At 45.0% G+C, this 11,379-nt stretch overlaps 1 protein-coding gene across 2 annotated transcripts; it reads left to right on the forward strand.

The window, feature by feature from the left end:
- Positions 1–1,806: 1,806 nt before the first annotated feature.
- LOC311629618 (acyl-coenzyme A amino acid N-acyltransferase 2-like) lies at positions 1,807–10,816 on the forward strand. Of its 2 annotated transcripts, XM_084897892.1 has the most exons (4): positions 1,807–2,006; positions 6,153–6,624; positions 7,094–7,296; positions 9,019–10,816. In XM_084897892.1, the coding sequence occupies exons 2-4, from the start codon at positions 6,165–6,167 to the stop codon at positions 9,664–9,666; spliced, it is 1,311 nt and encodes a 436-aa protein (XP_084754018.1). In that variant the 5' UTR covers positions 1,807–2,006; positions 6,153–6,164; the 3' UTR covers positions 9,667–10,816. The 2 variants fall into 2 exon arrangements, with proteins under 2 accessions (XP_084754018.1, XP_084754017.1); XM_084897891.1 differs by lacking the exon at positions 1,807–2,006 and having other exon boundaries at positions 6,054–6,624.
- Positions 10,817–11,379: the final 563 nt, after the last annotated feature.

Genomic DNA, 11,379 nt, shown 5'->3' on the forward strand with positions numbered 1-11,379 from the left:
GGCTTCTGTTGTTACTTGCAAGAGTGGTTTGCAAACAGATATGGAATAGAACCCGTTCAAAGTACAGATCTCAGAACCTTACTTCAGACTTATTAAGGGTGCAAGGTTGAGGAATCTTTGGCATACTCGCAGAGAGTCTTTTCTTTAAGAACAATAATAATAATAATAATAATTATTATTATTATTTTTTAAAGTTTTTTTTTCAAGAGTGAGATAGAAAAAGGAAGGGAGAGACAGAGAGAGAAACTCTGATATGAAAGCACAACATTGATCTGGCCTCCTTTTGCTACACTGGATGTCACCAACCAGCTAAGACACACCACCAGGTCTATTGTATATAACAAGTAGACGGCAAACTCATTAGTCAACAGAGCCAAATATCAACAGTAAAATTGAAATTTCTTTTGAGACACAAATTTTTTAAACTTAAACTTCTTCTAAAGCCACTTCTTCAAAATAGACTCGCCCAGACTGTGGGATTTTGTGGAAGAGCCACACTCAAGGGGCCAAAGAGCCACATGTGGCTCATGAGCCCAAATTTGCAGACCTCAGGTATATAATAAAGAGGTAATATGCAAATTGACCCTCATATCCTTGAACAAGATGTACACCCCCATGTGGTCAAATATGGCCACCACAAGATGGCCAGCAGAGGGGAGGGTAGTTGTGGGCAATCAGGCCAGCAGGGGAGGGCAGTTGGGAGTGATCAGGCTGACAGGGGAGCAGTTAGGTGTAGATCAGGCTGGCAGGGGAATGGTTAGAGGGTGATAAGACTGGCAGGCAGGCAAGCGGTTGGGAGCCAGTAGTCCCAGATTGGAGATGGTACAGGCTGGGCTGAGGCATTGCACCCCTCCCCCTACCCCCCCCCCAAAAAAAAAAATTTTGTGCACCCTAGTGCACTGAAGGGGGAGTGTCCTTCAGCCCAGCCTGTACCCTCTCCAAATTAAATTTATTTTTTAATTACACTTTGCAGTTAATGTTTTGTACTAGTTTCAGGTGTACCATATAGTGGTTATCATATACTTTAATCACATACTTTACAAAGTCCCCCCCCCCACCCTAACTCTCCCCCCTGCAATATTTCCAGGGAGTCTAAAAACCACACTGCACTGAAGATGGATATTTGGGATTCATCTTTTTAAAGGCCACCAAAAAGGCAGCTGCCTAAGAGGCCACAGTCTTGGAGGAGAAGATCCAGAAGGAACTGAAGCAAAGGAGACTGGTGCTGGGAGTTGAGAGTTGGAGTCAGGGACTGAAAACCAGAGCTGGGGGGTGAAATATGAGACTCCATTATGAAACCTCTGCAGAGAAAGGCAGGGCTGCTGAACAGCCTCTGCCCAGACCCACTGCCTGCTGGGGCCTTAAAGTGAAAGTGCTGCTTGCTGTTTCTGGAGAGACAATTTGACCCTTGAACAGAAGGCGGGTGTGACAGTCAGCCCATCTGCCCAAGAGATAAGGACTCTGGAGACAGACCAAGTCAGTAGTAACTCAGTGCAGGGAATTTCTTTGTAGTAAGATATGCAGACCTCCCTCCAGATCTGGCTAAGAGATTGGCATAATCAAAACAGCAGCATCCTGCACTCCTGTTTGGAGTCAGAACAGACATTCTGCTTGAGGCAAAACAGTCCAGGTTGTGTAAACTACCTAAGAAATATCTCAGGATGGCCAGCTCTTTGTCCTGAGGGGTCAATCTGGGAGTGACATACCAACAGTGGGAGGGGTGGGGAAAAAGAGGTATAAGAGGAGGGACTGACCCTTCATCAGGGCTCTTACCTGGGTGTTTGCCAGCTGCTAAGTCAGCCAAGGTTTGAGCCCGGATTCAAATCTGTGATAAATTCTTGCATGCTTAATCAAATTGGCTCCGGTGGTTCATCTCTTGGGGACTCGCTTTGTAACAGCGGGCGTGTTTCAAATAATACAAATTATCGGGCCACCAGCAAGGGTCCAGTGCTTGCAGTCCAGTGCAAGCATCCCGCTCCTGACTGCTTCCTGCTGCGGAATCCAGGGTGAGTGTTTGGGGAAGCCTGGCAGAAAGGGTCTGCTTTCTGGTTTCAGTGGCCGGGCCCCTGGGAAGGCTGTCTTCCTTGTGCTGTGTGTGCTTCTCTCATCTCAGCAGACAGGGCAGTTCTCAGAGGGCCCATCGATTCATATCCGTGAGGGTTTATTGATCTGCAAAAATCAGGGTTCCGCTCATGTGAATTCATGGAGAGATTGTTTCTTGGCTCAAGACATTGTTTTTAGGAATTTTTTTTTTTTTTGCTGGGAAGGAAGGGGAGGACGGGCTCCTGATGAAGAAAGAAAGGCATTAGGCTCCTAAAGGGAATGAAATGGTTGTTTCTTCATTAGGAATGTTAACTTCTATGGGTGACCTCTTATTTTTTTGTGTGTGTCCTGCCCCCTGGTGTGTAGGTGTTTGGCCAGTTTTTTACTGCCCTTCCTCTGAAAAGTCGAGTTCTCCTGGCAGGCATAGACTTGATCAATTTTCCCCTGGGAATGTGGGGGTCCTGAAGTGGCCTTAAGCTCTCAGCCCCTCTCAGGCTGTATCCCTATTGCTGAGGGCTCCCTCTCCAACAAGGATAAGCCGGTGGGTGGCGGCTCAGTTGTGGGTTCTTGGCCTCTGGTTGCTTTGTATCTTTGGTTTCATTCACACTTTGCAGTGTGCAGGGTTCTGCTTTCTGCTGCAAAGAAGTGGAGAAGTGCTGAAACCGGTTTGCCTCAGTGGATAGAGCTTCGGCCTGTGGACTGTACGGTCCCAGGTTCTATTCTGGTCAAGGGCATGTACCTTAGTTGCGGACACATTTCCAGTAGGGAGTGTGGAGAAGGCAGCTGATGGATGTTTCTCTCTCATCCATGTTTCTAACTCTCTATCCCTCTCTGTAAAAAATCAATTAAAAAAATATATATTAAGTGGGGAAGTCTGGTAATTTTATATTGGACTTTGAGGAGTCTCCCAACTTCAGTAGTATTGCATCAAAGTTCAACTGGGTTTCTATTCTACTTCATCCTCTCTGAGAAATTTCACTCAATTTTATTTTATTTTATTTATTTTCTGCTCTCTTATCTATCATTTAAAAAATTATATTTCCTCAAACATTTACTGAGCAATGAATATGTGCCAGGCACTATTTTAGGAATCAAGGAATAGAGTGTTGAACAAGGTATAATTCCTGCCCTTGAGGAATAATTTATAATCTAGAGTAGTGCTATCCAATAGAATATTTTAGTATGATGAAAATGGTCTACATCTACATTGTCCAAAGCAGTTGCCACTAGTTAACTGTGCCTACTGGGCAGTTAGAATGCGGTGTGAGTGAGGCATTACATTTTAAATTTATTTTATTTTTTAAAATATATTTTATTGATTTATTTCAGAGAGGAAGGAGAGGGATAGAAAGCCAGAAACATCGATGAGAGAGAAACATTAATCAGATGCCTCCTGCATACCCTGCACTGGGGATGTGCCTGCAATCAGGCACATGCCCTTGAGCGGAATCGAACCCTGGACCCTTCAGTCTGCAGGCAGAGGCTCTATCCACTGAGCCAAACCAGCCAGGGCTAAATTTTATTTTTAATGAATTAAAACTTGACTAGCTGCATGTGGCTAAAACAGAGAGATGCAGCTGATAAAGAAATAATGAGCCCTGTTTAGATTCAGACAACCTCTTACTTATAAGCATAGCTAAAGGTGTGGACTCTTGGAGCCCTTGCCTCACACCCCCAAAGGGCAGCTCTGAATCAAAAGGAGCCTGATGACTTCCACACAGTCCGGCCAGCACCTGAGGTGAGAAGCTACTCTAGCCTGCAGCAAAATGGTCACAAAGTCTGCATCTCTGCCCTGAAGGGCTGAGGAGGGAGGTGGGAAGTGCTGTGCTGTTCTGGAGCAGGGGTTTCTCAAGATAAAAACCATCTCCTTTCTGTCTCTGTCCCTCTCTCCTCACACTCTCATACTCCACCCCAAGACAGGCTCTCTGTGACTACCTGGGTACAGCTTCTGAATGTGGGGAAGTTAGCCACATACAGAGTCCAGGACCAGCACCAAATGAGGCAAGAGAGGCTGCTGGGACCCAAACTTTCAGAACTTGAAGGGCTTGGCGATGCCAATACATGTTGCTGCCTAGGTGCCCTAGGTGCCCTTTTGCCTGAACCCAAGAGAATGACCAGTGATATCTGAGTTTCAATTCTAAATTGGTGGGAGGAGAACTCCCCTGGCACATCTAGAATCACGTATCTGGACCTGATCCAATCACAGTGACCCTATGGTTGATGTCACATGAGGTATAAACATAGGTACTTAGAGTTATTTTCTGGGCTTTTGGGGGAGCAATTCTCAGATAAAGAGGAATCAGGTCTTGGGAAGAAATCTCAACATCTTATATTATTACAAAAGCACTATTTAAGTAGAGTACTTTTATTACATTTCTGGTGTTAGTATTTTCTTGCACATTTTGAATCTCATAGCTCCTAAGCATGCACATGGTATGATACCTGAGTATCAATAGGATCTTTCAAGTTTTAGCATATTGATCCTGCCCTTGAGGAGTTTGTAGTTCACTTGAGGGGATGGGAACAGAGGCAGGATGCCTGCTGGAGAGTGGGTATGGAAACAATTCAAATTAATTCAACTAGAAAATAAAATCTGTTAGAGTCAATACTTTGTGTAGAAGTTTTGAGAAAGAAAGCACTAAGAAGACCTGGGAAAGGATTTGTAAAATAGGAGAAATCACTGATCCCTTCTTTATGATCTCTTTTGGACTTGGAGGAGTCTCCCAACTTCAGTAGTAGTAGTGCATCAAAGCGGAGGACAAAGGAAACAGCTGATATAGAGGCTTCCAGGAAGGATCAGATCAGAAAATACCCAACAGAGCGTCAAAATGTTGCACGGGACACGGGATTTTTAAAAAGATTGTCCCATCTCACTAACATGAATGAAAGACCCAGGAAGTCTGCACTGATGCCACCTGCTTCTGTTAAGAACTTTCCAGGTGTTGTAGAAAAACATTCACAATGATTCCATTAACTCAAAAAGAGTTTAGGCTTACACAATATGGCCAGTAATGCTGGTTGTTGATAGTTCAGGTTGGGAAGGAATGAGGTCTTTGCAGAAAATCACTTTCCTTTGACCATCGCCTTCCTCCAATGACTCTCCACAGTGCAGGAGCCCCATTGCTGTCTCTGCCAGTTTATTTTCTCAAGGTTTTCCTTCTCACAAATCTAGCCCTGAATGTCTTAAATTCACATTCCCCCATAAAAAATTAAGGGTCCCTTGGAGAATCAAACTTTCTGAGGGGACACCTACTGCTACAATGTGTGTGAAGATATTATTGGAAAACCCCCCACACTCCATACCTTTGAGAAATGAGGATTTGAATAAAGGAAGGAATGAGAGAGAGAAAGAAAGAAAGTAGGAAAGGAAGAAAGAAAGAAAAAAAGAAGGAAGGAAGGAAGAAAGAAAGGAAGAGAGAAATGAAGGAAGAAAAGGAAGATAGGAAGGTAAGAAAGATTCCTCAGAATTGAGCAGAGTAAGAAATGGCTGATCAAATATACACTATAGTCTCTTTACTACAAACAACATTGAGACAAGATCATAAAGTTTTATTTTCCCTTAGAAAGACCCAATAATAGGAACTGTGAGAGAGCAGGAGGTCAGATTTACAAGGGCAGGGAGAGGTTAAAGAGAGAAAGTAAACACACCACAGCATATTCTGTGTTTATGTGCCTGTGGCCCAGGAAGTCCGGGGGCTGAAACTGCAGCACTGATCCTTCCTCTAAGCCCTTCCTCTGGCACCTTTGGGCTCTAACAAACACCCTCTGACTTTGGTCCCATGGCTATTAATCTCAATTGAGGGATTAAAGCTCCACTTACTTAACACCACACCACTAAGATTTAACACGCTGTTATATAATGGATAAGACAGGAGGCTGTGGGTGTGGGACCCAGCTTGAATTTCCAGTTCTACTATTAATTATTTATGAGGCTTTGAATGTGCCACTTAACCTGTTTCCTGCTCTTTAAAATGAGGGTAACGGGCACTCCCTCCTCCAAATACCCTGCACTGTCTCCAGAAAGCTAACTAGGCTGGACCTCACATAAGCCTGGTCTGGATCTTTTCCTTGGACTTTTCTCCAGCTCAAAGCCTCCTCTGCCTCTGCAGGGTGGGCCGCCAATGTTCCAGCTGACAGCCACCCCGGCCAGCGCCCTTTCTGATGAGCCTGTGCACATCCGAGCGACAGGCCTGCCTCCGCTGCAGCCGGTGACCCTCAAAGCATCCCTGAAGGATGAGAAGGGAAACCTCTACCAGTCCAAGGCCTTCTACCAGGCTGACGAGGCCGGCGAGCTGGACCTGCAGCGGGCTCCTTCCGTGGGAGGCGACTACGTGGGGGTCCACCCCATGGGCCTCTTCTGGTCTCTGAAGCCTGAGAGGCCCTTTGGAAGGCTGATGAAGAGGGATGTGAACAGCCCCTTCTTGGTCACGCTGGACATGTATGACTTCGTTTGCTCCCAAGATCCAGCCCCGGTTCCGCCCCGGGCCAACCAGGTAGTGCAGCGCTGGTTCCTCCGCCCGGGGACGCAGCGGGTGCCAATCCGAGAGGGCCGCGTGCGGGGCACCCTCTTCCTCCCTCCAGGTGAGACGGATCGATGGCGGTAGAGAAAACAGGGTTGATGGAAATCAAAACAAAATCAAAGAGCATTGATGAAACCAGTGGATAGAGCTCAGTGGATAGAGCATCTGCCTGCCAACTGAAGGCTCCGGGTTTGATTCAGGTTAAGGGCATGCACCTTGGTTGGGGGCACATCCCCAGTAGGGGGCGTGCAAGAGGCAGCTAATGGTTGACTTTCTCTCATGGATATTTCTATCTCTCTACCTTCTTCTCTATAAAAAAATCAATAAAATAAATAATTAAAGTGCACCATCAAAGTATTTCCCCGAGGTCTGTTAAAACGAACTAGTATAGCTCAAGATCTCCTAAAAATGAGCTTGCCCTTGTGTGTTTGTGTGGGAAGGTGGAATTCATTTTGCTCTTCCTGTGCTCTCCACTGGGTCCTCTCCTCCCTCTTCCTAATTCCATTCTCTCCTCTCTTTGTTGTTCTCAGGGGAAGGCCCTTTCCCAGGAGTCATGGACTTGTTTGGGGGTAACGGGGGTCTCATAGAATTCCGAGCCAGCCTGCTGGCTGCCCGTGGCTTTGCAGCCCTGGCAGTAGCGTACTTCGCCTACGAAGACCTGCCCAAGCTGCTGGAGGAGGTGGACCTGGAATATTTCGAGGAGGCTGCCAACTTGCTACTAGCTCATCCCAAGGTATTTAAAGATAATTTTCATTTTACCTTGCAACCTTATAGCAAAAGACAAAACACAAAAACAAACAAACAAACAAACAAAAAAATCACAGATGTTTGTTCTGATCAGTTTACACCAGTCTGTTTAAACCTGGGCATAGTACAACCCTTGACAGTTAAAATGGAAATGCTGTTGTCGACCTTGTAGGATTGATGCTCCTATCTACCGTAGGGGTCGGTGGGATTGATCAGCGATCAGCGTAGTGCTTGCTGGCATGAAGAAGACAAGAAGAAAAAAAAAAAGGGTGGATATATTGTGATTATTTTCAGTGGGCAAAAAGCCAAGACTTCTTGCATTTAAAGCGCTTGCTTTTGATTTACATTGGGCTCTTCAATGTTTTATCAGGTGATTGAGACAACAGAAAGGTGTTGGGATTACAACTGTGAGCAAAATAACTTACCAGGTGGCTATGTGTGCGGTTGTCTCTCCAGCATGCTGGTCCTTTCCTCCCTTGTCTCTCAGACTCTTTCCTCCCCTCGCCCCCCTCAGCCTGTCACAGAAGGAAGGACTCACTCCTCTGACCTACTTACTGCTTTGCCTGTTGGACGGGGTCCTGAAATTCACCTGTCAGTAGAATCCAAGTCTTTCCTCCTTAGGATTAGCCTTTGGAAAATCTCTGTAGCTGTAGCACGCTATTTAAATAGAAACCACTCTGACATAAGAGTTGAAAGAACCCAGGAAACCTCTTTTCCTAGCAGGAAAGAAGAATTTGATCGATCCTTCAGGCTTTTATAGAACTCTGCCTTTGATAAAGAATTTTTTAAAAAAACATATATTTTATTGATTTTTTTTTTTACAGAGAGGAAGGGAGAGGGATAGTTAGATACACTGATGACCCAAAACCGGTTTGGCTCAGTGGATAGAGTGTCGGTGCTGGGTTCCATTTCGGTCAAGGACATGTACCTTGGTTGCAGGCACAACCAGTAGAGAGTGTGCAGGAGGCAGCTGATTGATGTTTCTGTCTCATCGATGTTTCTAACTCTCTATCCCTCTCTCTTCCTCTCTGTAAAATATCAATAAATTATATTTTTTTTAAAAAGAAACATTGGCCGAAACCAGTTTGGCTCAGTGGTAGAGGGTCGGTCTGCGGACTGAAAGGTCCCGGGTTAGATTCCGGTCAAGGGCATGTACCTTGGTTGCGGGCATGTCCCCGGTAGGCGGTGTGCAAGAGGCAGCTAGTCGATGTTTCTCTCTCATCGATGTTTCTAGCTCTCTATCTCTCTCCCTTCCTCTCTGTAAAAAATCAATAAAAATATATTTAAAAAAAGAAACATTGATGAGAGAGGAATATCGATCAGCTGCCTCCTGGGGACGTGCCCGCAACCAAGGTACATGCTCTTGACGGGAATCGAACCGGGGATCCCTCAGTCCACATGTCAACGTCTATCCACTGAGCCCAACCAGCCAGGGCTGATAAAGAGTTTTTATTTCTATTGTTTCCCCTGAGCTTCCATAACAATCCAGCAAAGTAGACAATCCTATCACCCCTCTTACCCCAAGACAATAATAGGCTTAGGGAGGGGAGGTGGGTACTCTTCTCAGTCACAAAAGCCTGTGACCCCGCGTGCCAGGACTCCGATCTCACTTGTTGTAATGCCCGTCATACCAGCTCATGGCCTGTGGCACATGGCACAGCTTCTCAGCGGGTGGCCTGCCATGGATTCCCTTCCTTGTGTGTTTCAGGTCCGAGGGCCAGGCATCGGCGTGCTGTCTGTGAGCAAAGGCGCGGAGATCGGGCTGGCCATGGCCTGCTTCCTCAAGCAGGTGGCAGCCGCTGTCCTCATCAACGGGCCTAATGCCGTCTGCGACTTCCCGTTCAGGTACCGGGGTCTGGTCATGTCCCCAAACCCGACGTTCCTAGAGCGCATACAGGTGCACGTCTCCGGGGCCGTGCGCCTCCTCCACTTCAGGGGGGACCCGCGGGAGAAGCTGAATCAGCCGAGCGTGTATCCTATCGAAAAGGCCCGGGGTCAGATCCTCTTCGTCATAGGAGAGGATGACCAATCGATCAACAGCAAAGTCTATGCTGAGCAGGCCCTGGAGCAGCTGAAGAGCCACGGGAGAAGCAATGGAAGGATGCTGGTCTACCCGGGGGCAGGCCACCTTCTAGAGCCGCCCTATGCACCCCTGAGCTATGCTTCCCGTTTTTACTCTGTTTCCGCTTCCGCTTCCAATAATCACCCCCTTTCGAATTTCCCTAATTACTCCCTTTCCCAGCCCCTGCTCTGGGGAGGGGAGCCTGCAGCACATGCTGCAGCCCAAGAGCACGCCTGGGGGGAGATCCAGAAGTTCTTCAGGCAACACCTCACGCCAGCCAGAAGCCAGCTCTGAGCAAGGGTGAAGGCTGAGATGGAGGAGGGAGAGAAAGAGGAGGGTGAGGCAGGGATGTGCGGGAAGTGGGGCCCTCCTGATTTCTCTATATTCACAGTCACCTTGAATGAACTGCAAGAAAACTGGACGAAACCAAAGGACTAGGTGCCTCTGACGTATTTATGACAAGTTTGTATGCACTTTGAATTTTTGTAAATGGAATATTAGTTTATATGCACCAGGAAATGCTGCTATTTCAATGCAAACGGAATAATCTTTTGTACCCCAATTAGGGATATACCTTGAATCAAGGTATTGCCAATCTAGGTAAATTCCCTGGAATGTCCAAGAAGTTACTTGTAGAAATACATTTTCTGTTTAAACTCTTTTGAGTTGAGTTTCTGACATTTGATGTGCAATATCACTATCCAGTGTAATGCTTGCTATAGATTTCCAGTTGATACTTTAATTTTGTTTTAGAGTGGGATGCTCCTTTTTATTTCTAAAATATATTTGTTATTACAATTTCAATCAGGAATTGGATTCAGTTGAATCAAGTGCCTTTGTAGCATTTATTAAAATTAAATGAGTTACTAATATATTTCAAGCTCTTAGAACAGTGCCTGGTGCACAGCAATTTTTATGAGTTAGCTATTTTTATTTTCATAATGATTTCCTCCTTCAATCTGTTAATATGGTGAATTACATTCATTAATGAACTAATTTTGCATATTCATCTAACTTTAATAGATGAATACTTTATATTGACTAATTTGGGTCTTTAAATTTATTGTGAAGCCAACCTGGTCATTATATTTTCTCAGAATTTCACCCATAGGGAGGGTGGGATTGGAAAGGTAATGTGGGGGGGGGGGGGGAGATGAGGACAAATATGTAATAAAGAAATTTAAAAGAAAAAAATCAATCAATAAAGTAATTAAAAAGAAAAAAAAAGAATTTCACCCATATTTTCTAGAACACATTTTTCTCTTATATTTTTTCCCCATATTCCCTGTTGTTTATTTACATGCTATCTCCTTTTCCTCTTAGTTTGACTTACCAAATACTTGTCTATTTTAGTGATCTTTTCCAAGAATAGCTTTTGGTTTGGTTATCAGTCAAATTTGATTCGTCAATTTCTGTTTATTTAAAATAAATGCATTCCTTCTGCCCTTTTTGTGTTTATTTTTTCTGGCTTCTTGATATGCGGTAGTTCTCATTTTGTTAATTTCTAAATAGCCTCTAATTGATATCTCCTTCCCCACACCCCTCGCCCCTTTAAACCAAGAATAGTTTTAATAAAGCACAAAGAGCCATCCTACAGATCACAGGCTGGTTATAAAAAAAAACGGGAGGAGGAATGATGTCACTTTGCAGTGGAGAGATCACACTGTCACCACCTGAACTCTCCCATCAAAGTTAGCATCTCTAACAATGGTCAATTTGATGTTGTGTGCTTCATGATGAGATGTAAGGTAGAGTGCCCAGAACTACCTCTAACAACCATGTTGAATCTGAACTTAAGCCTTTAGATCAAATGTCTTATAAATGTGATGGCTACAGAACAAATTACATGGCACTTACAAAGAGACAGTCAAACAAACCCAGATTGTGGGTCATTCCATGATGTGGTCTTAAGGCCTAAAATCTATGAGAGCCTCTATGTAAGTTCTAGTCTGAAAGCTGTCAGGGCCAAGTCCTAAAACCAATGTGTCATCTGAGGGTGAAGGCAGG

This window comes from Pipistrellus hanaki (assembly GCF_964339955.1).
Source record: "Pipistrellus hanaki genome assembly, chromosome: 11".
In the NCBI taxonomy this organism is placed as follows: Eukaryota; Metazoa; Chordata; class Mammalia; order Chiroptera; family Vespertilionidae; genus Pipistrellus; species Pipistrellus hanaki.

Coding starts and splice junctions, on each gene's coding strand:
- LOC311629618 (XM_084897892.1), top strand. CDS start 6,165: ATGTTCCAGCTGACAGCCACCCCGGCCAGCGCCCTTTCTGATGAGCCT. Junction 6,625..7,093: donor CACCCTCTTCCTCCCTCCAG/GTGAGACGGATC, acceptor TGTTGTTCTCAG/GGGAAGGCCCTTTCCCAGGA. Junction 7,297..9,018: donor TGCTACTAGCTCATCCCAAG/GTATTTAAAGAT, acceptor TGTGTGTTTCAG/GTCCGAGGGCCAGGCATCGG.